The sequence below is a fragment of the Schistocerca americana genome, chromosome 11, assembly GCF_021461395.2.
Source record: "Schistocerca americana isolate TAMUIC-IGC-003095 chromosome 11, iqSchAmer2.1, whole genome shotgun sequence".
Classification (NCBI taxonomy): Eukaryota; Metazoa; Arthropoda; class Insecta; order Orthoptera; family Acrididae; genus Schistocerca; species Schistocerca americana.
In genome coordinates, this window is record NC_060129.1 from 181,233,478 (window position 1) to 181,260,480 (window position 27,003).

The 27,003-nt window shown below is 47.1% G+C and overlaps 1 protein-coding gene across 1 annotated transcript in view; it reads right to left on the reverse strand.

Annotated features, from left to right (window-relative positions):
• The window catches only part of LOC124553832 (probable cationic amino acid transporter), a 673,643-nt gene that overhangs the window by 141,647 nt on the left and 504,993 nt on the right, over positions 1–27,003 (reverse strand). The window contains exons 5-6 of the mRNA XM_047127822.1: positions 6,682–6,890; positions 2,749–2,920 (exon numbers count right to left, since the gene is read on the reverse strand). Coding sequence (XP_046983778.1) covers positions 2,749–2,920; positions 6,682–6,890 — 381 coding nt within the window. The remainder of the gene's footprint in view (positions 1–2,748; positions 2,921–6,681; positions 6,891–27,003) is intronic.

A 27,003-nucleotide genomic window follows, 5' to 3' on the forward strand; every position in this document is an offset into this window, starting at 1 on the left:
GTATTACGTAGCGATGCTCGCAAAATTATATTGCGTGTGATTGAATGCTGCGAAAGGGAGCAGAAGAAATTGCTTCACCCCATTTACAAATCTTCAGTGAGAGCTGCTACGTACACAGGACAAAGCATTAGTAGCATTGGAAGATTCGAACAGTTTTCCAAGAATCACCCTGGCGTATCACCACAGACGCCTGGCAAGAAAAGGCGAGTTTCCATTTCAGATATTTTGTTCGCGATCACTTTGAAGGAGCCCCCTATTTCGTCCGAATGACCTTATATTTCATTTTTCCTTGCTACTGTATTGCCCTGTATGGAAACATCACTGGTTACTGTATTATTTCGAAACACATTCATATTACAGTACATTTCCAAATTAAAAAAAAAAGTGCAGTGCAGAAGGCATTTTCTTATAAATCTTTCTCTCTTTTAACTTTAAAAGAAGTGGAGAAATCGAAGTAATGATCGATGATTTCAACCAGCATGTCATTCGCGACACGATAGCGGAATTTGATTCAGTGTGGAAGATTGTGCCGAGCCTGCGAACACTGCTTCCAGTTTTGCACGACAAAATAGGCTGGAAGTGGAGTATTGTCTCGCTGAGAAAAGTACTTTTGTCTATCGGATTCATATGGCGTAAGGTGGAAAACAAGAGGAATGTGTTGCTAGAACGTCCAGACATTGTGCACTGGCGATCTCATTTCATTGTTGACATGACGAACTTCAGGGAAGCAGGCAGAGAAAAACTTTATCTCGATGAATCGTGGATCGATAATAACTTAACGTTTAATAAATGTTGGCAGAGGAAGGGTGACTTACGTGAAGAGAGTGTCGTTGGTGTCACAACATGGGGGAGCGCATAGTAGACAAACATAAATACAATCGTTTTTATATATACACTACTGGCCATTAAAATTGCAACACGAAGAAGAAATGCAGGTAATAAACGGGTATTCATTGGACAAATATATTATACTAGAACTGACGTGTCATTACATTTTCACGCAATTTAGGTGGGTAGATCCTGAGAAATCAGTACCCAGAACAACCACCTCTGGCCGTAATAGCGGCCTTGAAACGCCTAGGCATTGAGTCAAACAGAGCTCGGATGGCGTGTACAAGTACAGCTGCCCGCGCAGCTTCAACACGATACCACAGTTCATCGAAAGTAGTGACTGGCGTATTGTGACGAGCCAGTTGCTCTTCCACCATTGACCAGACGTTTTCAATTGGTGAGAGATCTGGAGAATGTGCTGGCCAGGGCAGCAGTCGAACATTTTCTGTATCCAGAAAGGCCCGTACAGGACCTGCATTATGCGGTCGTGCATTATCCTGCTGAAATGTAGGGTTTCGCAGGGATCGAATGAGGGGTAGAGCCACGGGTCGTAGCACATCTGAAATGTAACGCCCACTGTTCAAAGTGTCGTCAATGCGAACAAGAGGTGACGCAGACGTGTGACCAATGGCACCCCATACCATCACGCCAGGTGATACGCCAGTATGGTGATGACGAATACACGCTTCCAATGTGCGTGCACCGCGATGTCGCCAAACACGGATGCGACGATTATGATGCTGTAAACAGAACCTGGATTCATCCGAAGAAATGACGTTTTGCCATTCGTGCAACCAGGTTCGCCGTCGAGTACACCATCGCAGGCGCTCCTGTCTGTGATGCAGCGTCAAGAGTAACCGCAGCCACGGTCTCCGAGCTGATAGTCCGTGCTGCTGCAAACGTCTTCGAACTGTTCGTGCAGATGGTTGTTGTCTTGCAAACGTCCCCATCTGTTGACTCAGGAATCGAGACGTGGCTGTACGATCCGTTACAGCCATGCGGATAAGATGGCTGTCATCTCGACTGCTAGTGATACGAGGCCGTTGGGATCCAGCACGGCGTTCCGTATTACTCTCCTGAACCCACCGGTTCCATATTCTGCTAACAGTCATTGGATCTCGACCAACTCGAGCAGCAATGTCGCGATACGATAAACCGCAATCGCGTTAGGCTACAATCCGACCGTTATCAAAGTCGGAAACGTAATGGTACGTATTGCTCCTCCTCACACGAGGCATTACATGAACGTTTCACCGGGCAACGCCGGTCAACTGTGTATGAGAAATCGGTTGGAAACTTTCCTCATGTCAGCACGTTGTAGGTGTCGCCACCGGCTCCAACCTTGTGTGAATGCTCTGAAAAGATAATCATTTGCATATCACAGCATCTTCTTCCTGTCGGTCAAATTTCGCGTCTGTAGCACGTCATCTTCGTGGTGTAGCAATTTTAATGGCCAGTAGTGTATATATAGATTTTAATGTACATGACGATTTCAGTTTCGTTGACGAACAACATTTAAAGCGAGTTTTACTTCCAAGCCTTTCGTCTACTTTCGTGTAAGCATGAAGTGTAATTTGTAGTGCCATCACTGCAACTGGTAGGCGTGCCTTGTCCCCACCCCTCCTCCCCCCTACGGCTCCCCTCCCCTCGCCAGCCAATGCTTTCTTCCTCCTCTCCCCGCACTCCCCTCACAACTCTGCCGTCTTACAGTTAACACACTGTACGGATGCTCGAAGAATGACTGTAGTCTGGAGGGAAATGTGAGAGTGGGTATTGTTAGTTATTACAGTTTGAACAGCTTCGAAATGTCGCGTTTTAACTCGGAGATGGAGCCGATCGAGCACGGGGTGTGGCAGCGAATGAGGCGCGGTGCGCAGTAACTGGAGGGGGCGGCTGTCCAGGGAAGGCGCGACTCACCGATGAGCGTGAGCATCATGGAGGAGGTGACGTAGGCGATCAGGATGACGATGAGCGACGCGACGATGGCCAGCGGGATGGAGCGCCGCGGGTTGGTCGCCTCCTCGCCCGTCGTCGCGATGATGTCGAAGCCGATGAAGGCGTAGAAGCAGGTCGCCGCCCCCGTCAGCACCTGCGGCACAATAGGTGGCGGATCAGCGGGCAGTCAGCGGTCTCACCAGCCAGCTGCTTCGACAAAGCCAAAATGGTTCAAATAGCTCTGAGCACTATGGGACTTCTTAGGTCATCAGTCCCCTAGAACTTAGAACCACTTAAACCAAACTAACCTAAGGACATCACACACATCCATGCCCGAGGCAGGTTCCAGACTGTAGCGCCTAGAACCGGTCGGCCACTCCGGCCGGCCGACAAAGTCAGACAACTACATCTACATCTACATCCATACTCCGCAAGCCACCTGACGGTGTGTGGCGGAGGGTACCTTGAGTACCTCTATCGGTTCTCCCTTCTATTCCAGTCTGGTATTGTTTGCGGAAAAAAGGATTGTCGGTATGCCTCTGTGTGGGCTCTAATCTCTCTGATTTTATCCTCACGGTCTCTTCGCGAGAGATACGTAGGAGGGAGCAATATACTGCTTGACTGCTCGGTGAAGGTATGTTCTCGAAACGTCAACAAAAGCCCGTACCGAGCTACTGAGCGTCTCTCCTGCAGAGTCTTCCACTGGAGTTTATCTATCATCTCCATAACATTTTCGCGATTACTAAACGATCCTGTAACGAAGCGTGCTGCTCACTGTTGAATCTTCTCTATCTCTTCTATTAACCCCATCTGGTACGGATCCCACAGAGGTGAGCAGTATTCGAGCAGTGGGCGAACAAGCGTACTGTAACCTACTTCCTTTGTTTTAGGACTGCATTTCCTTAGGATTCTTCCAATGAATCTCAGTCTGGCATCTGCTCTACCGACGATCAACATTATATGATCATTCCATTTTAAATCACTCCTAATGCGTACTCCCAGATACTTTATGGTATTAACTGCTTCCAGTTGCTGACCTGCTATATTGTAGCTAAATGATAAAGGATCTTTCTTTCTATGTATTCGCAGCACATTACACTTGTCTACATTGAGATTCAATTGCCATTCCCTGCACCATGCGTCAATTTGTTGCAGATCCTCCTGCATTTCAGTACAATTTTCCATTGTTACAACTTCTCGATATACTACAGCATCATCCGCAAAAAGCCTCAGTGAACTTCCGATGTTATCCACAAGGTCGTTTATATATATTGTGAATAGCAACGGTCCTACGACTCTTCCCTACGGCACACCTGAAATCATTCTTACTTCGGAAGACTTCTTTCCACTGAGAATGACAGGGTGCGTTCTGTTATCTAGGAATCTTCAATCCTATTGACACAATTGGTCTGATAGTCCATATGCTGTTACTTTGTTCATTAAACGACTGTGGGGAACTGTATCGAACGCCTTCCGAAAGTCAAGAAACACGGCATCTACTTGGGAACCCGTGTCTATGGCCCTCTGAGTCTCGTGGACACGCAGATCCGGACTGAAGGGCCTAACACCGCTCGGCCACCGCGGACGGCGTCTGGGGAATGTCTTCGTGGCATACCATGGGGTGATCTCGTCATTCTCGAAAACGCAATGTATCAACACAAATATGCATCTATCCCTGGGGACAGTGTCCACCCTCGCATGCAGTTACTTTTTCTTTAGCATGATGGCAGTCACCAGCAACACAATGGAACGTGTCACACAGTTCGGAGTGTACTTGTGTGGTTCAAATGGCACCAGGATGAGATTCCCGCACTCCCTAGACCACCGGACTCTCCGGATTTAAAGACATTCGATAATCTGTGGGACCGCCTCAGCGGGGCTGTTCGCATGGATCCTCAACTGAGAAACCTACCACAGCTGTTCACAGCTCTGGGGTCGGCATGGCTCCACGTACGTGTCGGTACCTTCCAGAACCCTAGCGACTCTCTTCCTTCACGCCTTACAGTGGTCCGCTACTGCAAAAGGTGGTTACTCGGGCTTCCGACTGGTGGTCAAATAAATGCGACTGGACTACAGCCTGGTCCATTGATCCCCGACTAGGCTAAATATCTCACGAAATAAGCGTCAAACGAAAAAACTACAAAGAACGAAACTCGTCTAGCTTGAGGGGGGAAACCAGATGGCGCTATGGTCGGCCCGCTAGATGGCGCTGCCGTAGGTCAAACGTGTATCTACTGCGTTTTTTGGAATAGGAACCCCCATTTCTTATTACATATCCATGTAGTACGTAAAGAAATATGAATGTTTTAGTTGGGCCACTTTTTTGCCTTGTGATAGATGGCGCTGTAATAGTCACAAACATATGGCTCACAATTTTAGACGAACAGCTGGTAACAGGTAGGTTTTTTTAAAATTAAAATACAAAAAAATGGCTTTGAGCACTATGGGACTTAACAGCTGAGGTCATCAGTCCCCTAGAACTTAGAACTACTTAAACCTGACTATCCTAAGGACATCACACACATCCATGCCCGAGGCAGGATTCGAACCTGCGACCGTCGCGGTCGCGCGGCTCCAGACTGTAGCGCCTAGAACCGCTCGGCCACTCCGGCCGGCCAATTAAAATACAGAACGTAGGTACGTTTGAACATGTTATTTCGAAATTACAATGAAATGAACACCCTTAGCTGCTTACAGGTGTTGACATACGTCAACGGGGACAGATGAAAATGTGTGTCCCGACCGGGACTTGAACCCGGGAGGCGTGCCAGAGATAAATCCCTGCATTCGCACTATCCTCTGCGTCCTCGGTGGCTGAGATAGATAGAGCGTCTGCCATGTAAGCAGGAGATCCCAGGTTCGATCGGGGCACACATTTTCATCTGTCCCCGACTGTTGACCATAGCTGTTAAGTCCCATAGTGCTCAGAGCCATTTGAACCATTTTTTCATCTGTCCCCGTTGACATATGTCAACGCCTGTAAGCAGCTAAGGGTGTTCATTTCATTGTAGTTTCGAAATAAAATGTTCAAAAGTACCTACGTTCTGTATTTTAATTTTAAAAAAACCTACCTGTTACCAACTGTTCGTCTAAAATTGTGAGCCATATGTTTGTGACTATTACAAAAAATGGTTCAAATGGCTCTGAGCACTATGGGACTCAACTGCTGAGGTCATTAGTCCCCTAGAACTTAGAACTAGTTAAACCTAACTAACCTAAGGACATCACAAACATCCATGCCCGAGGCAGGATTCGAACCTGCGACCGTAGCGGTCTTGCGGTTCCAGACTGCAGCGCCTTTGTGACTATTACAGCACCATCTATCACAAAGCGGAAAAAGTGGTCCAACTAAAACATTCATATTTCTTAACGTACTACACGAATATGTAATACAAAATGGGGGTTCCTATTTAAAAAAAAACGCAGTTGATATCCGTTTGACCTATGGTAGCGCCATCTAGCTGGCCAACTATAGCGCCATCTGGTTTCCCCCTTCAAGCTAGACAAGTTTCGTTCTTTGTAGTTTTTCCGTTTGACGCTTATTTCGTGAGATATTTGGTCCGGTCCCAATCAATGGACCACCCTGTACAGTACTGGCAGAAATAGTGTTGTGACGGGAGGTACTGAGTGGTGTTTGGTTAGCTCAGTCGGCAGAGCACTTACGTGCGAAAGGCTAACATCGCGAGTTCGAGTCTCGGTCCGGCACACAGTTTTAATCTGCCGGGAGGTGTCAAGAGTGTATTACTGCACAGTACGTCACAGTAGGCAAACACCTATTTTGCGCTAACTTATTACCAGATAGTTGAATTTTACGGTAAAGTGCATTAGAGAGCTAAAAACGGGTTGACTTTGCAGCTACGTCTACAAAAGTAAAGGCAGACAGGCGCTGCGCACAAGAGAGCTGAGTGGACTCACCCCGGACCAGCCGAAGGGCAGGAAGCCCTTGGACTCGGACCAGTTGCGGCCGTCGACGTAGAAGAGGCCGGCCGACATGATGAACACCCAGACGGCCAGGTTGATGGCGTTGAGCACGTTGTTGAAGATGAGCGACTTCTTGACGCCGGCCGCCATCACCAGCGTCATCAGCAGCGTGATGAGGCACGCCAGGAAGTCCGGCGGCCGACCTGCGGCGCCGTCCACGTCGGCATCAGCGGCGCTCTACACAACACTACCCTGTCGCTGAAGCCCTTCGCTACTTTGCGCCGCACTGCTAAAATGCGGACCCCGCGTCAACTCCAAACTAGCAGATTCCTTTTCATGTTCAAAACCGGTGCTAAGGCCCTGTACTCTTTCTCTGCTGCAGTTCCACCTACACATTGCAGAAGCAGTCAAGGAAACAAAAGAACAACTCATACGTGTCATTAACAATCAGGGTGAAAGAATGAAACTTCCTGGCAGATTAAGATCGTGTGCCGGACCGACACTCGAACTCGGGACCTTTGTCTTCCGCGGGCAAGTGCTCTACCAACAGAGCTACCCAAGCACGACTCACGCCCCGTTCTCACAGCCTCACTTCTGCCAGTACCTCGTCTCCTACCTTCCAAACTTTACAGAAGCTCTCCTGCAAACCTTGCAGCACTAGCACTCCTGAAAGAAAGGATATTGCGGAGACATGGCTTAGCCACAGCCTGGGGGATGTTTCCAGAATGAGATTTTCACTCTGCAGCGAAGTGTGCGCTGATATGAAACTTCCTGGTAGGTTAAAACTGTGTACCGGACCGAGACTCGAACTCGGGACCTTTGCCTATCGCGGGCAAGTGCTCTACCAACTGAGCTACCCAAGCACGACTCACGCCCCGTCCTCACAGCTTTACTTCTGCCAGTATCTCGCCTCCTACCTTCCAAACTTTACAGAAGCTCTCCTGCGAACTTTGCAGAACTAGCACTTATGAGAGAAAGGATGGTAGAGCACTTGCCCGCGAAAGGTACAACCTCCCGAGTTCGAGTCTCGGTCCGGCACACAGTTTTAATCTGCCAGGAAGTTTCATATCAGCGCACACTCCGCTGCTGAGTGAAAATCTCATTCTGGAAACATCCCCCAGGCTGTGTCTAAGCCATGTCTCCGCAGTATCCTTTCTTTCAGGAGTGCTAGTGCTGCAAGGTTTGCAGGAGAGCTTCTGTTAAGTTTGGAAGGTAGGAGACGAGGTACAGGCAGAAGTGAGGCTGTGAGAACGGGGCGTGAGTCGTGCTTGGGTAGCTCAGATGGTAGAGCACTTGCCCGCGAAAGGCAAAGGTCCCGAGTTAGAGTCTCGGTCCGGCACACAGTTTTAACCTACCAGGAAGTTTCATGTCAGCGCACAATCCGCTGCAGAGTGAAAATCTCATTCTGGAGACTGTAGTCTTTCTTTGCTACTGTCCGACCTCTACACCAAAGAAGCAATCGAGGAAACAAAAGGAAGAATCCGGGGTGTCAATAATCAGGATGTGTCCTCGGGGTCTTTCACGACGGCATACTTGAATAAAACGTTTCGGTTTTCCAGCTGCGTCAGTTCGAATAAAATCCTCGAGCTTTCGACGGCCATCTCCGCCATCATCGTCAGGAGTTGACTGACTGCCAGGGCTGTTTTTTTTTTTTCTTTTTCCTTTACTGTATTTCGATTCCCCCCAAAGTGGGCGGGCTGGCAGCAGCCTATTACGCTGCTCTGCAGCCTACAGACTTTTTTAAAATGTAACGAGAAGTTAAGAAACAATAAAAGCAGCCGATAAAACGGTGACTGAAATTGTAAAACGGCGGAAAATTGTGGAAAGTTAAAACATAACGCAAAGGGTTGGCAAAGCGAATAAAAATACACAGGATGCAGATAGGTAACATATTAGACAGGCAATTAAGAAACATGGCAACAGTCTGGGTTCTGTTCGCAAGAGGTAAAAAAATCACACCCAGCGACAGTATGACCGCCGTTCGCAACACTTCCCAAAAGACATACAACATGCAACACTCACTGTAAAACATTCACTGTAAAGCACTGCACGAAAATGTCGGCACAAAGATGACACTCCCTAGCCGAGGGCAGATGGAGGGGGGGGGGGGGGGGGGAGGGACCTGGATGAGGGGGAAAACAAGGAGGGAGGAGAGGGAAAAACGAAAGGGGAGGGGAACCAAAGGAGTGAGAGGACTCATAAGGGGGGAGAGGGGCAGGGCAGACGCGAGAGGGAATGGGAGGAGGGAAATGCAAAAGGGCTCTGGGGACACAAGGGGGGCAGAGAGAGGGTAGGTGGGGAAAAAAAGAGGATGGAAGGAGGGGGAGAGGGAGCCCAGGAAAAGGACAGAGGAAAGGAGGGGGAGTGAGGATCAGAGTTGATAGGAAGGATAAATGGAGGGAGAGAGGGCATCATCTGGGAGGGGGAGTTGATGGAAGCCACCTTGGGAAAGGAGATGGTATAGAGATGGAGGGCAGCGGGGACACAACAGTGAAGACGTGGCAGGGGGCGGGGATGGGAGTGGTGAGGAGCAACCAGGGGTGAGGGGGATCAAGGCAGCGGGAGCTGTAGAGGATGCGGATATGTTCGAGGAACAGGAGCAGATGGGGGAAAGGAATCAGGTCATAGAGGATCTGCGTGGGGGACGGGAGGAGTATATGGAAGGTGAGGTGGAGTGCATGATGCTTGAGGATCTGGAGGGACTTATAGAATTTGGGGGGGGTGGGGGCAGATATCCAGGCTGGACTGGCATAACAGAGGATGGGACGGATTAAGGATTTGTAGGTGAGGAGGACGGTAGAGGGGTGCAACCCCCACGTCCGACCAGAGAGGAGTTTGAGGAGTCGGAGGAGGTTGTGGGCTTTGGGTTGGATGGAGTGGAGATGAGGGATCCAGGTGAGGTGACGGTCAATGGTGAGGCCGAGGTTGGTGAGGGTGGGGGTGAGGCAGACAGGACGGGCGCAGACAGTAAGGGAGAAATCCAGGAGCCGGAAGGAGTGAGTGGTACGACCTACAACAATTGCCTGGGTCTCGGAAGGACTGATTGTGAGGAGCCACCTGTTACACCAAGTGGCAAAAAGGTAAAGGTGATTCTGGAGAAGGCGTTGGGACCGTTGGAGGGGAGAAGCGAGGGCGAGGAATGTGATGTCATCGGCATATTGCAAGAGGTGTACTGGGGGGGGGGGGGGGGGGTTGGGCACACCTGCAGAGGGGTAGAAGGTGTGGGAATTGGCATTATGGATGGTAACATAGGAGGAGCGGCAGGAGAGGAAGGAGGCCATCAGACGGATGTAGCTGACAGGAAGGGCGGAGGTTTGGAGTTTAAACAGGAGACCGGGGATGCCAAACACAGTTGTAGGCATTTTCGAGGTCGAGGGAGACAAAAATGGTGGAGCGACGGGAGTTAAGTTGGAGGGAGAGGAGACGAGTGAGGCAGAGGAGTTGGTCATCGGCAGAGAAGGAAGGTCAAAAGCCACATCGGGTGTCAGGGAGGAGGTGGTTTTGGCGGAGGTGATGATGGATGGGCCGGGAAAGGATGGATTCCGACGTGAGACAGATATGACGATAGGAAGAAGTGTCAATGGAGGCTTGTTGGGTTGGAGAACATCAGGATACCGGAGGTTTTCCACAGGTCGGGATAGAAGCCAGTGGCAAGGATGACATTGTAGAGGGTGGCAAGGACGGAAAGGAAAGAGGGAGGGTAGTGTTTGAGGTGGCGGTAGGTAATGCAGTCGTGGCCAGGAGCAGTGTTGCCTTTAGTGCGGAGTGTGAAGCTGATGTCCTGTGTAGTGATGGGAGTGTTAAGTTCAGATGGTGGTGTGTGGCCCAAGTAATGGAAGCTAGGAGCAAGGGGAGGAACAGAGGTATTTGTTCGATCCATGACGTGCCGGGGCAGTTTCGGTTTCTTGCTTGCATAGGCACGATGACATCATCAGCAGCGAATCACATCGACCCAATGTGGCGCGCGCGTGTAAGTCGACCCGAGCATCTAGCGGAGCTATTGCCCGTGGCAGCATCGGTGACGTAAGGTGGCGCCAGGGGCAGGCGCCACGTTTGAAACTGCCGCTCCAGCGTCGCGCATCTGTCTCTGCTTTCTTCGATGTCCAGCACCCGCCCCCATGCCCTGCTGAGTGTGCTAAGGCTAAACGGACTGTATTCCTCCCATGATGAGGAACAACTAGCTGTAAGTTAGGACGTCTGCCGCAGAAACTTGGGCTAAGACCAGTGTTACAGCCCGCCCCCAAGATACGATATATGTTGCGTCCTGTTACTGACGACATTGCTCTTCGGGTGTCCGTTGTGTGTGGTGTACCCTGTGAATGTGACAGCACGTATATCGGATAAACAATTCGAACGGTTGCGGAGCGTTGTACTGAGCACAAGCGCCATATAGAACAAAGTGAGCTTGACAAGTCGGCCATAGCGGTTCAAAATGGTTCAAATGGCTCTGAGCACTATGGGACTTAATTTCTGAGGCCATCAGTCCCCTACAACTTAGAACTACTTAAACCTAACTAACCTAAGGACATCACAAACATCCAAGCCCGAGGCAGGATTCGAACCTGCGACCATAGCGGTAGCGCGGTTCCAGACTGTAGCGCCTAGAACCGCTCGGCCACCCCGGCCGGCGGCCATAGCGCAGAATTGCCTAGAAAACGAACATAAAATACAGTTCGAAAATTCGAAAGTGTTGGCTCATACGTCTACATATTGCGACTCAGTTATAAAGGAAGCGGATTCGTTTAAACAACAACAATTTCATCAGAGACCAGGGATGCACACTCAGCAGGGCATGGGGACGGGCGTTGGACATCGAAAGAAAGCAGAGACAGATGCGCGACGAGGGAGCGGCAGTTTCAAACGTGGCGCCTGCCCCTAGAGACACCTGACGTCACCGGTGCTGCCACGGGCAATAGCTCCGCTAGATGCGCTGGTCGACACACACGCACGTGCCACATTGGGTCGATCTGGTTGGCTGCTGATGATGTCATTGTGCCCATATAAGCGAGAGACTGTAACAGCCCCGGTGGAATCCAACCTTTCCCGGCGCATCCATCACCACCTCCGCCAAAACCACCTCCTCCCCAACACCCAATGTGGCTTTCGACCTTCCTTCTCTGCCGATGACCAACTCCTTCACCTCACTCATCTCCTCTCCCTCCAGCTTAACCCCCGTCGCTCCGGCATTTTTGTATCCCTCGACCTTGAAAAGGCCTACGACCATGTCTGGCATCGCGGTCTCCTATTTAAACTCCAAACCTGCGCCCTTCCTGTTAATTACATCCGTCTGATGGCCTCCTTCCTCTCCTGCCACCCCTCCTATGTTACCATCCGTAATGCCAATTCCCACAACTTCTACCCCTCTGCAGGTGTGCCCCAGGGCTCTGTCCTCTCCACCGAGCGAGGTGGCGCAGTGGTTAGCACACTGGACTCGCATTCAGGAGGACGATGCTTCAATCCCGTCTCTGGCCATCCTGTTTTAGATTTTCCATGATTTCCCTAAATCGCTTCAGGCAAATGCCGGGATGGTGCCTTTGAAAGGGCACGGCCAATTTCCTTCCCCTCCCTTCCCTCACCAGAGCTTGCGCTCCGTCTCTAATGACCTCGTTGTCGACGGGACGTTAAACACTAATCTCCTCCTCCTCCTCCTCCTCCTCTGTCCTCTCCCCTCTCCTCTACCTCCTGTACACGGCAGATACGCCCCAACCCCCCCTCCAGAACACCTCTTGCAATATGCCGATGACACCGCATTCCTTGCCTTTGTTCCTACCCTCCGACGGTCCCAACGCCTTCTCCAGAATCACCTTTACCTTTTTGCCACTTGGTGTAACCAGTGGGTCCTGACAATCAATCCTTCCGAGACCCAGGCAATCGTCGTAGGTTGTACCACTCGCTCCTTCCGGCTCCTGGACTTCTCCCTTACCGTCTGCGCCCGTCCTGTCTGCCTCACCCTCACCCTCACCTACCTCGGCCTCACCATTGACTGTCACCTCACCTGGATCCCTCATCTTCGCTCCATCCAATCCAAAGCTCACAAGCTTCTCCGACTCCTCAAACTCCTTTCTGGTCGGACGTGAGGGTTGCACCCCTCTACCGTCCTCCTCACCTACAAATCCTTAATCCATCTCATCCTCTGTTATGCCAGTCCCACCTGGATATCTGCCCCCCCCCCAAATTCTATAAGTCCCTGCAGATCCTCGAGCGTCATGCACCCCACCTCGCCCTCCGTATACGCCCCCCGTCCCCCACGCGGATCCTCTACGACCTCATTCCTTTACCCCATCTGCTCCTATTCCTCGAACATATCTGCATACTCCACACCTCCCGCCACCTCGATCCCCCTCACCGCCTGGTTGCTCCTCTCCTCTCCTATCCCCGCCCCTTGCCACATCTTCACTGTTGTGTCCCCCCTACCCTCCATCTCTACACCCTTCATCTCATTTCCCAAGGTGGCTTCCATCAACTCCCCCTCCAGGATGATGCCCTCTCTCCCTTCATCTATCCCTCCTATCAACTCTGATCCCCTCCTTTCCTCCGTCCTTTCCCTGGGCTTCCTCTTCCCCCCTTCCATCCTGTTTTCTCCTGGCCTAACCTCTCCAGCCTCCCTTCGCCTCCCCCCTCAGTACTTTTGTATTCCCCTCCTCTGCCTTCCCCACTCCCTGTCGCATCTGCCCAGCAGCCCCCACCCTTCTTATGGGTCCCCATCCTCCATCAGCTCCTTTCCCGCCTCCCCACTTCGCTTTTCCTCTCCTTCCTCCCCTCCCTTTTTTGTTTTCCCATCATCTGTCCAGTTTCCCCCGACCTGCTCTCGGCTGTGGTATGTCACATTTGCCAACTTTTTTGTGCAGTGTTCCAGTGACTGTTCAGTGTTGTTAGTCTTTCTCGTGTTGCGAACAGAAACCGTGCTGTCGCTAGGTGTGCATTTTATGTCTTTTGCGAACAGAAACCAGACTGTCGCCGTGTTTTTTTAACTGTCTGTCTACTGTTTTACCTGTCGGCTTCGTATGTATTTTATTACCATCATCATCCCTCTGTTCTTTCTTTTAAGTTCCACGATTTCTTTTCGCCATGTTACTCTTTAAGTCTCCGATTTTATCGCCTGTTTTTATTATTTATTCTCTTCATCTTTTTAACAAAGTCTGTAGGCTGAAGACCGGCGTAGTAAGCTGCTGCCAGCCCGCTCCCTTCGGGGGAATTGAAATTCAATAAAGCAAAGAAAAAAGAAAAAAGAAAACAGCCCCAGTAGCCATTGAACTCCTGACGACAATGGCGGAGATGGCCATCGAAAGCTCCAGCATTTTATTCGAACTGACGCGGCTGGAAAACCAAGAACGTTTTATTCAACAATCATGGTGAAAGAATATTAATGACGTGATTCGCTGGCCACAGACCTATCCTCTGTGAAAGCGAGGAAGAATTACAGGAATTTTGCAAAAACAGACATAATGTTTGCAGGGATACCGCAATCACTTTTTGGTGGAATGTTACTTATAATCCGTCATTGATTGCAAAATATTTATTCACATGACCAGTTTCCGTTCCTCTAGAACCATCTTCAGATCTGAAATGACAATGATACTAATTTTCTATTTCACAAATGGAAGCCTATTTCGTCTTATCTGATCAACATGAAATGTACCAGAGCGTACCCGCAATTTCGATTACAGGAGTAACCCGTCCACACACAGAAACCCTTACATGCTGCGTCACATTAAATTGGTTGGCAGAATGCACGTCATTTATATTAATTATAAAACCCTTACTGACAGGTGGCGTCCGGTACATTTGTTACATTACCTATGCACCTACCGTATTAAGTACGTTTTTCTGATTTGCTTTTATCTCTAAAAATACTTGGTTAAGATCTATAGTTACCAAGGTTAAAATTTGTACTTGTCAAAATTAAGATACACAATATAATTATCGTTTTTGTACGATCGCAAACAAAGGGCGATTTCTATATCCACGGCGCTGGTGTAGACTTGTTTTCCTCCGGGGTCTGCTTCCGTGGTTCCCGCTTTTTCGGTGCACTCAGTCACGAACAGTGAACAAAACTTAGACATTCTACATAGAGCTCATAAGGGACGGTTTCTTGACATTTTAGAAGAAGTTGAAATACAGGGTGCTGCAAAAAGGTATGGCCAAACTTTCAGGAAACATTCCTCACACACATAGAAAGAAAATGTGTTATGTGGACATGTGTCCGGAAACGCTTACTTTCCATGTTAGATCTCATTTTATTACTTCTCTTCAAATCACATTAATCATGGAATGGAAACACACAGCAACGGAACGTACCAGCGTGACTTCAAACACTTTGTTACAGGAAATGTTCAAAATGTTCTCCGTTAGCGAGGATACATGCATCCACCCTCCGTCGCACGGAATCCCTGATGCGCTGATGCAGCCCTGCAGAATGGCGTATTGTATCACAGCCGTCCACAATACGAGCACGAAGAGTCTCTACATTTGGTACCGTCGCTGCGTAGACAAGAGCTTTCAAATGCCTCAATAAATGAAAGTCAAGAGGGTTGAGGTCAGGAGAGCGTGGAGGCCACGGAATTGGTCCGTCTCTACCAATCCATCGGCCACCGAATCTGTTGTTGAGAAGCGTACGAACACTTCGACTGAAATGTGCAGCAGCTCCATCGTGCATGAACCACATGTTGTGTCGCACTTGTAAAGGCACATGTTCTAGCAGCACAGGTATGAAATCGTGATAACATGCTCCATTGAGCGTAGGTAGAAGAACATGGGGCCCAATCGATACATCAACAACAATGCCTCCCCAAACGTTCACAGAAAATCTGTGTTGATGACGTGATTGCACAATTGCGTGCGGATTCTCGTCAGCCCACACATGTTGATTGTGAAAATTTACAATTTGATCACGTTGGAATGAAGCCTCATCCGTAAAGAGAACATTTGCACTCAAATGAGGATTGACACATTGTCGGATGAACCGTTCGCAGAAGTGTACCCGTGGAGGCCAATCAGCTGCTGATAGTGCCTGCACACGCTGTACACGGTACGGAAACAACTGGTTCTCCCGTAGCACTCTCCATACAGTGACGTGGTCAACGTTACCATGTACAGCAGCAACTTCTCTGACGCTGACATTAGGGTTATCGTCAACTGCACGAAGAATTGCCTCGTCCATTGCAGGTGTCCTCGTCGTTCTAGGTCTTCCCCAGTCGCGAGTCATAGGCTGGAATGTTCCGTGCTCCCTAAGACGCCGATCAATTGCTTCGAACGTCTTCCTGTCGGGACACCTTCGTTCTGGAGATCTGTCTCGATACAAACGTACCGCGCCACGGCTATTGCCCCGTGCTAATCCGTACATCAAATGGGCATCTGCCAACTCTGCATTTGTAATCATTGCACTGACTGCAAAACCACGTTCGTGATGAACACTAACCTGTTGATGCTACGTACTGATGTGCTCGATGCTAGTACTGTAGAGCAATGAGTCGCATGTCAACACAAGCACCGAAGTCAACATTACCTTCCTTCAGTTGGGCCAACTGGCGGTGAATCGAGGAAGTACAGTACATACCGACGAAACTAAAATGAGCTCAAAGATGGAAATTAAGCATTTCCGGACACATGTCCCCATAACATCTTTTCTTTATTTGTGTGTGAGGGATGTTTCCTGAAAGTTTGGCCGTACCTGTTTGTAACACCCTGTATACACGTACAAAAATAAAGATCCGGATTTAATCCTCAACGAGGAAAGCGAGTTCAATCACAACGCCTGTTTTAGTCTTTACGACGACTTACTGAGATGGTCATTGTTGCGTATGGAAGTCCAAGCCGAAGGATGAGAGATGGTGCACTGTGAATAAACTGGAAGATGCGTGCAGCGCGTGGCGTCTTTGACGGGCAATCCTGCACGGCCCTCTTACGCACGGCGGTGTACGTCAGACGACTGAACGGATCGGCACAACACCGAAATAGCAGGAACCACGGAAGCTGACCATGGAGGAAAACAAGTCTAGACCAGAGCCAAGGATATAGAAATAGCCCTTTGTTTGCGATCGTACAGAAATGAGAATTATATTGTGTATCTTAATTTTGACAAGTACAGATTGCACCTTGACAACTATAGATCTTAACTAAGTATTTTTACAGATAAAAGCAAATTAGAAAAACCTACTTAATACAATATGTCCATATGTAATGTAACAAATGTACCGGACGCCACCTGTCGGTAATAGTTTTATAATTAATATAAATGACGTGCACTCTGCCAACCAATTTTATGTGACGCAGCATGTGAAGGTTGCTGAGTGTGGACGGGTTACTCCTGTAACCGAAATATCAGGTACGTTCTGGTACATTTGATGCTGATCAGATAAGACGAAATAGGCTTCAATTTGTGGAATAGTAAATCAGTATCATTATCATTTCAGGCCTGAAGATGGTTCTAGAGGAACCGAAACGGTCATGTGAATAAATATTTTGCAATCAAGACGGATTATAAGTAACACTGCCATTACAGGAATGAACAGTCTTGTGAGACTGGCGAGAACACGGCAAGTGCCAATACCCGATTTCCCAGAAACTTCGCTGACTGGAAGAGGAATCAAAGTAAGCTACCACGTTCCTCGACTTACCTCTAGGCACTCGACAGGCAGAATTACTGATAGCCTTGGGAGAACCAGGCATGACATAATTCTTCCATCTCGCGTGCAAGATGTATGAGACAGGCGAAATACCACCAGACATCAAAAAGAATTTAATATTCCCAATTCCAAAGAAAGCAGGTACCGAACTGTCACTGTAATAAGTCACGGTTGTAAAATACTAATCCTTTACAGAAGAATGGAAAAAACTGGTAGAAGCCGACCTCGGGGAAGATCAGTTTGGATTCCGTAGAAATGGACGAACACGTGAGACAATACTGACCGTACGTCTTATCTCAGAAGACGGCTTAAGGAAAAGCAAATCTACGTTCATGGCGTTTGCAGATTTAGAGAAAGCTTTAGACCAGGGATCCCCAAACTATTTTGGACAAGTGACCCCTTTTCCAAAATGAACTGTTACCTCAGACCCCCATGGCCAAATTACCCACTTTTAAGATCAACCCCCTTATTCATAATGGCCTGATAACTTAAATCAGCTGCTACAGAGTGTTATTTTTCATTCTGACTTAGGTCAATAGAAGAAGACAGAGTGAGAATTAGCAATGCTTTAAGTTAGCAGACTATTATGAATAAGGGGGCCTATCTTGAAAGTTTTAAAGAAGAACTTGTGTTAATTTAATAGGAGTCTATTTTTAGACCTCGTCGACCCCCAAAATCAGTTTTCGTTTATGTCGACCCCTAGGAAACCGATATCGACCCCTTGGGGAATCCCTGCTTTAGACAATGTTGATTGCCGTACTCTCTCTGAAATTCTGAAGGTAGCAGGGGTAAAAAACAGGGAGCGAAATGTTATTTTCAACTTGTATAGAAACCAGACGGCAGTAATAAGAGTCGAGACGCAGGAAGGAAAGCAATGGTTGAGAATGGAGTGAGATAGATTCCACATTTCTAGATTTCCGGGAAGCATTTGACATGGTGCGCAATTGCAGTCTCTTAAAAGGACCACACCGTGGTTCAGGTCGAAAAAAATCCATTTTCGGTTTTCATCATATTTCGATAGATTAAGGTTTTATTACTCTGAAAAGGATTTTCCTGAAAAAAATTTTTTTCGAGCATTTAAAGACCATTTTCCTACCATGTGTGTTTATGTGCCAAGCCCACTTTTCGGTCAGCCACTTTTCTGCATATATTTTAGATCTTTATATCCCCAACACTGCACGTTAGGGACTTTTTTTTATTCCCGAGTGTGCTGCCTATTCTTGGAATGCAACGGTCGGTGTTCTTTTGTTTCTGCTGTTTGCAAACAACACGCTTTCAAACACGCAGTTAGTTTTGTTCAAGTGTGATTGCGATTAATTGTTACAGAAAACTTGCAGGTATACTATGGGCAGGCAATTAGGAGAAATAAAGAAAATCTGGAGGCAGTGAAGAGAGATGTTTGGGCGATATTCTTCCGTAAGTCGTCTACTCACGATAAGCCATGTCATGGATGGTGTCCCTCAGGAGAAAGTTCGTGGTGCAAATACAATAGGGCTCAGGCTACTAAAGGATCTTATTCTCACCAGCATTCTCTTCCTGCTGCTGTTATTACAGCAATTAAACCTATTTTCAGAGACTTGGCTCATCCTGACCTTCTAAGGAAATGTCTGCATGGGCAGACACAGAACCCAAATGAATGTTTCGACAGCATAATTTGGAACCGCCTTCCTAAAACTGTATTTGTTGGCACGCAGACAATGATACTAGGAGTTCATGATGCTGTTATTACATTCAATTGTGGTAATATTGGGAAGTGGTGGGTACTGAAAAAGCTGGGAATTAATCCTGGTGAAAATATGGTCACTGGGCTGCAACAGTTCGAAAAAATGAAGATAGCCGATGCAGACAGGTCTGCATCTAACACGGCCAAGAAAGCAAGAAAAACATCCAGGAAGGTGAAAAAGAAGCTGGAAGGCCTGCTAGAGGCCAAAGAAGGGCTATCATATGCAGCAGGACAGTTTTAATTAACTGTAAGTAACAAATTTGAAAAGTTTTTTCTTTTAAAGTCAATTTGCCGCAAATTAAAATTTTCAGTACATATGCCCCGTTGTATCAGAAACTATCATAGATAAATGAATGAAATTTTCAGAGACTCTGCATAACATTAAAAGCCACCTCTGGTACTACATTCATTAATATTCCCCCATTAGGAAGCTCACAAAAATATTTTCTGCAGAAAAAATTAATATTCCTTGTTAATAAATTTAAAAAAGTATTTCTTAAAAACTATAAAATGGAAGAAGTAGATTTTAGTACAGTTGCGTATTACCATCATGTAACATATAGTAAAAATATTAAGGTCCTGCATCAAATAGTTTTTTTCCGAAATGGGTCAAATACTTGCCTAAATTAACATGGGTTAGATAGGCAGGTGTGGTCCAGTTAACGAAGATACGAGCATGTGGAATAAGTTAACAGATATATGAGTGGTTCAGACACTTTCTAAGCAATAGAGCCCAGTATGTTGTCCTCGACGGCGAGTGTTCATCAGAGAGAAGGGTATCGTCAGGAGTGCCCCAGGGAAGTGTGATAGGACCGCTGTTGTTATGTATACAGGGTGTTGCCAAAAGGTACGGCCAAACTTTCAGGAAACATTCCTCACACACAAAGAAAGAAAATATGTTATGTGGACATGTGTCCGCAAACGCTTAATTTCCATGTTAGAGCTCATTTTAGTTTCGTCAGTATGTACTGTACTTCCTCGATTCACCGCCAGTTGGCCCAACTGAAGGAAGGTAATGTTGATTTCGGTGCTTGTGTCGACATGCGACTCATTGCTCTACAGTACTAGCATCGAACACATCAGTACGTAGCATCAGCAGGTTAGTGTTCATCACGAACGTGGTTTTGCAGTCAGTGCAATGTTTACAAATGCGGAGTTGGCAGATACCCATTTGATGTATGGATTAGCACGGGGCAATAGCCGTGGCGCGGTACGTTTGTATCGAGACAGATTTCCAGAACGAAGGTGTCCCGACAGGAAGACGTTCGAAGCGATTGATCGGCGTCTTAGGGAGCTCGGAACATTCCATCCTATGACTCGCGACTAGAACGATGAGGACACCTGCAATGGACGAGGCAATTCTTCGTGCAGTTGACGATAACCCTAATGTCGGCGTCAGAGAAGTTGCTGCTGTACAAGGTAACGTTGACCACGTCACTGTATGGAGAGTGCTACGGGAGAACCAGTTGTTTCCGTACCATGTACAGCGTGTGCAGGCACTATCAGCAGCTGATTGGGCTCCACGGGTACACTTCTGCGAATGGTTCATCCAACAATGTGTCAATCCTCATTTCAGTGCAAATGTTCTCTTTACGGATGAGGCCTCATTCCGACGTGATCAAATTGTAAATTTTCACAATCAACATGTGTGGGCTGACGAGAATCCGCACGCAGTTGTGCAATCACGTCATCAACACAGAGTTTCTGTGAACGTTTCGGCAGGCATTGTTGGTGATGCCCCGATGGGGCCCCCTGTTCTTCGACCTACGCTCAATGGAGGATGTTATCATGATTTCATACGGGATACTCTACCTGTGGTGCTAGAACATGTGCCTTTACAAGTACGACACAACATGTGGTTCATGCACGATGGAGCTCCTGCACATTTCAGTCGAAGTGTTCGTACGCTTTTCAACAACAGATTCGGTGACCGACGGATTGGTAGAGGCGGACCAATTCCGTGGCCTCCACGCTCTCCTGACCTCAACACTCTTGACTTTCATTTATGGGGGCATTTGAAAGCTCTCGTCTACGCAACCCCGGTACCAAATGTAGAGACTCTTCGTGCTCGTATTGTGGACGGCTGTGATACAATACGCCATTTTCCAGGGCTGCATCAGCTCATCAGGGATTCCGTGCGACGGAGGGTGAATGCATGTATCCTCGCTAACGGAGGACATTTTGAACATTTCCTGTAACAAAGTGTTTGATGTCACGCTGGTACGTTCCGTTGCTGTGTGTTTCCATTCCATGATTAATGTGATTTGAAGAGAAGTAATAAAACGAGCTGTAACATGGAAAGTAAGCGTTTCCGGACACATGTCCACATAACATATTTTCCTTCTTTGTGTGCGAGGAATGTTTCCTGAAAGTTTGGCCGTACCTTTTTGTAACACTCTGTATACGTAAATGATCTGGTGGAGAGAGTGGGCAACAATCTGCGGTTGTTTGCTGACGATGCTGTGGTGTACGGTAAGGTGTCGAAGTTGAGTGACTATAAGAAGATACGACTTAGATAAAGCTTCCAGTTGGTGTGATGAATGGCTGCTAGCCCTAAATGTGGAAAATGTAAGTTAATGCAGATGAGTAGGGAGATCAGACCTGTAATGTTCGGATACAGTATCACCAGTGCCCTGCTTGACACAGTCACGTCGTTTAAATATCTGGGCGTAGCGTTGGAAAGCGATACGAAATGTAATGAACATGTGAGAACTGTGGTTGGGAAGACGAGTGGTGGACTTCGGTTTCTGCGGTGAATTTTTAGGTAGAGTGGTTCACCTGTAAAGGTGACTGCATATAGGACGCTGGTGCGACCTGTTCTTGAGCACTGCTCGAGTGTTTGGGTTAAGCACCAGGTCGGACTGATGGAAGGCATCAAAGCAATTAAGAGGCACACATATAATTGCGTAGGCTTCCGCGGCCAGAGTCAGTCGACGCAAAAGTTTTCTCGGTTTGGTACCGCCCTATAACGTAAAAACTACAGCTGCTGGAGAAAAACCAACGTTTCGGCCACGATTGCACCGGCCTTCTTCTGGGTCTAATCTCTGCAATCGTGGCCGAAACGTTGGTTTTTCTCCAGCAGCAGCAGTTTTTAAATTATGACGGGGTACCAAACCTAGAAAACTTGTATGTCAAGAAGCAGACAGTTAGATCTGTTAACGGTTGGTTCGCACAACAAGTAAGAGCTACGGAGATGCTTCTGGAATCCCTCGAGGGAAGGCGACGTTCTTCTCGAGAAACACTACTGAGGAAATTTATAGAACCGCCGTTTGAAGCTGACTGCCGAACAATTCTACTGCCGCCAAAATACACTACTGGCCATTAAAATTGCTACACCAAGCAGAAATGCAGATGATAAACGGGTATACATTGGACAAATATATTATACTAGAACTGGCATGTGATTACATTTTCACGCAATTTGGGTGCATAGATCTTGAGAAATCAGTACCCAGGACAACCATCTCTGGCCGTAATAACGGCCTTGAAACGCCTGGGCATTGAGTCAAACAGAGCATGGATGGCGTGTACAGGTACAGCTGCCCACGCAACTTTGACACGATACCACAGTTCATCGAGAGTTGTTGGTTGGTTGGTTGGTTTGGGAAAGGAGACCAGACAGCTTCGTCATCGGTCTCATCTGATTAGGGAAGGATGGGGAACGAAGTCGGCCGTGCCCTTTCAGAGGAACCATCCCGGCATTTGCCTGGAGCGATTTAATCGAGAGTTGTGACTGGCGTATTGTGACGAGCCAGTTGCTCGGCCACCATTGACCAGACGTTTTCAATTGGTGAGAGACCTGGAGAATGTGCTGGCCAGGGCAGCAGTCGAACATTTTCTGTATCCAGAAAGGCCCGTACAGGACCTGCAACATGCGGTCGTGCATTATCCCGCTGAAATGTAGGGTTTCGCAGGGATCGAATGAAGGGTAGAGCCACGGATAGTAACACATCTGAAATGCAACGTCCACTGTTCAAACTGCCGTCAGTGCGAACAAGAGGTGACCGAGACGTGTAACCAATGATACCCCACACCATCACGCCGGGTGATACGCCAGTATGGCGATGACGAATACACGCTTCCAATGTGCGTTCACCGCGATGTCGCCAAACACTGATGCGACCATCGTGATGCTGTAAACAGAACCTGGATTCATCCGAAAAATGACGTTTTGCCATTCGTGCACCCAGGTTCGTCGTCGAGTACACCATCGCAGGCGTTCCTGTCTGTGATGCAGCGTTAAGGGCAACCGCAGCCACGGTCTCCGAGCTGATAGTCCGTGCTGCTGGAAACGTCGTCGAACTGTTCGTGCAGATGATTGTTGTCTTGCAGACGTTGATCGAGACGTGGCTGCACGATCTGTTACAGCCATGCGGATAAGATGCCTGTCATCTCGACTGCTAGTGATACGAGGCCGTTGGGATCCAGCACGGCGTTCCGTATTACCCTCCTGAATCCACCGATTCCATATTCTGCCAACAGTCATTGGGTCTCGACCAACGCGAGCAGCACTGTCGCGATACGATAAACCGCAATCGCGATAGGCTACAATCAGACCTTTATCAAAGTCGGAAACGTGATGGTACGCATTTGTCCTCCTTACACGAGGCATCACAACAACGTTTCACCAGGCAACGCCGGTCAACTGCTGTTTGTGTATGAGAAATCCGTTGGAAACTTTCCTCATGTCAGCACGTTGTAGGTGTCGCCTCCGGTGCCAACCTTGTGCAAATGCTCTGAAAAGCTAATCATTTGCATATCACAGCATCTTCTTCCTGTCGATTAAATTCGCGTCTGTAGCGCGTAATCTTCGTGGTGTAGCAATTTTAATGGCCAGTAGTGTAAATTCCCTGTAAGGTTCAAATGGTTCAAATGCCTCTGAGCAGTATGGGACTTAACATCAGAAGTCATCAGTCCCCTAGACTTAGAACTACTTAAACCTAACTAACCGAAGGACAGCACACACGTCCATGCCCTAGGCAGGATTCGGAACTGCGACCGTAGCAGTTGCGCGGTTCCGGACTGAAGCGCCTAGAACCGTTCGGCCACAACGGCCGGCTTCCCTGTAAGGACTTCAAAGAGAAGCTACGAGAAATTAGCGCTGATACGGAGGCATATATAAAGTCGTTTTCCCCTCGCTTTATTTGCGAGTGGAACAGGAAAGGAAATGGCTAGTAGTGGTAGATGGTATACTCCGCCACGCACCGTACTGTGGCTTGTGGAGTGTGTATGTAGATGTAGCAGTAGACAGGGTTGTAACCTATCCTCAATCTGTACATTGAACAAGCAGTAAAGGAAATCAATGAAAAATTTGGAGTAGGAATTAAATTACAGGCAAAACAAATAAAACTTTTGAGGTTTGCCGATAACATTGTAATACTGTCAAAGACAGTAAAGGAGTCGGAATAACAGTTGAACGGAATGGACAGTAACTTGAAAGAAGGATATAAGATGAACGTGAACATAGCAAAACAAGGATAATGGAATCTAATCGAATTAAATCAGGTGAAATGAAATGTCGTGTGGCTAGGGCCTCCTGTCGGGTAGAACTGTCGCCTGGTGCAGGTCTTTTGAGTTGCTCAGCTATGGAGGCGGACATTAAATCAGGTGATGTTGAGTTAATTAGATTACCAAATGAGACACTTAAAGTAGTAAAGGGGTTTTGCTATTTGGGGAACAAAATAAGTAATGATGGTCGAAGTAGAGAGGATATAAAATATAGACTGGCAATGGCAAGGAAAGCGTTTCTGAAGAAGAGAAATTTGTTAACATCGAGTATAGATTTAAATGTCAGGAAGTCGTTTCTGAAAGTATTTGTATGGAGTGTAGCCATGTATGGAAGTGAAACATGGACAATAAATAGTTTGGACAAGAAGACAATAGAAGCTTTCGAAATATGGTGCTACAGAAGAATGCTGAAGATTAGATGGGTAGATCACATAACTAATGAGGAGGTATTGGATAGAATTGGGGTGAAGAGAAGATTGTGGCACAACTTGACTAGAAGAAGGGATCGGTTGGTAGGACATGTTCTGAGGCATCAAGGGATCACCAATTTAGCATTGAAGGGAAGCGTGGAGAGTAAAAATCGTAAAGGGAGACCAAGAGATGAATACACTAAGCAGATTCAGAAGGATGTAGGCTGCAGTAGGTACTGGGAGATGAAGAAGCTTGCACAGGATAGAGTAGCATGGAGAGCTGCATCAAACCAGTCTTCGGACTTAAAATCACAACAACAACAACTCGACCGTTTCTGAGAAAATGACGGTCAAAGTTTTCGAAGTACTTTTTGTGCCTTTTAGGGAGTAAAGGGTTCAAATGGAGCGCAAGAACGCTGGCTAACGTCGCAGATTCGCAGTTTTGGGCCCTGTGTTCGATACGGGAATATTACTTTTATTTTTGTTTTTTACTTATCCGCCCATGTCCCTAGAAGAGTAGTATACGAATGTTTTCCACCGTATTTTGAAGTAACGTTGTCCTTCTTTCGTCAACTAATGGTACATTCGGTGAGTAAATTAAAGAAAGAAGACAATGAATGAATGGAAAAATTATTTGAAACTGTTCACGATCAGTACCATAGAAGAGAATTAACGAAATATTCCTGAAGAATAAACATGACAGTCGAAGAAGGAAGAATTTCTACAGGAGTGTAATATAAGAACATGAGAATTTAAAAAGATTGGAAGATCTTAAAGTACCACAACGCTTGTATATATTATACAATAAATGTATCATACTTATATTGTAACAAATAAGCCCTCGGTCACAAATATTAAATCAAAATTGACCTGGTTTCTACGCTACTATGAGCGTCGTCTTCAGAATTAGACTAACTGTACTAAAACATGAGGTATATAGTACATAAATACAGTTTGTACTGAGTGGAAAAGATGCAGTACTTACAAGTCAGATATTAAAAAAGATATGAGCCGGAAAGGCGACGTCGTGAACACTTGTGAGATGGCGAGCCGCTAAGGGCTGCTCGTACTGTGGACAAGGGTTGCAACAAGGCTGAGGTGCCCACTCTAGAAAGTGTGGCCGAGTAAACACGGTGTTGCTAGGAGCGCCATCTAGTAGACGCAGAAACAACTAGGCTACTGTACATTCAAAATTAGACACATGAAATTGTGATGCAGCTGATTCAGGCATAACAGGATGAAGTACATATTTATCTGCTTTAAATGGAGGTACATTTTGTAACATAAAAAACGTTACTTATGACATACAAGAAAACATCAAAGATGTGACAGGAAAACAACATTTTGGTAAACTGCATGAGGAAGCCTGAATCAAAGATCAAGCAACTGCTTTATACAGTCGAAAAAGTTTTTATTTCGCAGCTGCAGCTGTTCGTTGGGAATGAGGCCATCATGACGAGCGAGATGTCTGAAAATCTCCAATTCCTCGAAGACATCTAACCTACGCTCCTTCTTTTCGGTATGCAGAATATTGTTATCGCCTGTGGCTTTAGGTACGTGTCCAGTAATTAAGAGATGATCGGCAAAGGATGAATTTAGGGGACTGGTGCCGTTCTTTCTCGAAATATGTTCTTTACATCTGATGGTGAAAACACGTCCGGTTAGCCATATATAATAGGAGGAGCAAGTATCGCAGATGATCTTATAAACGCCAGAACTTTCTGTAGGGGAGCGAATGGATTTCAAATTATGAATGGAGTTTCTCTTTAGATTATTATTAGTAGAGAAGGCAACGTTGCAGTTGTATTTGTTGCGAAGCATGCGCTGAATCTGATAGGAAATGGGTCCTATGAAAGAAGGAATAGAAAAACGTTTTTTTTTTTTTGGGTTAATTTCAGCGCATTAGGTGTTGAGCGTGGTAGTTCTTGCAGTTTTCTTTTTTAGGATATCGTCCACTATGTTAGGCGTATATTCATTATTGACTGCTATGGTTTTAGGTAAATTAATCTCCTCATTAAACTTTTCTGTTGAAAGTGGTATGGAGGTGGCT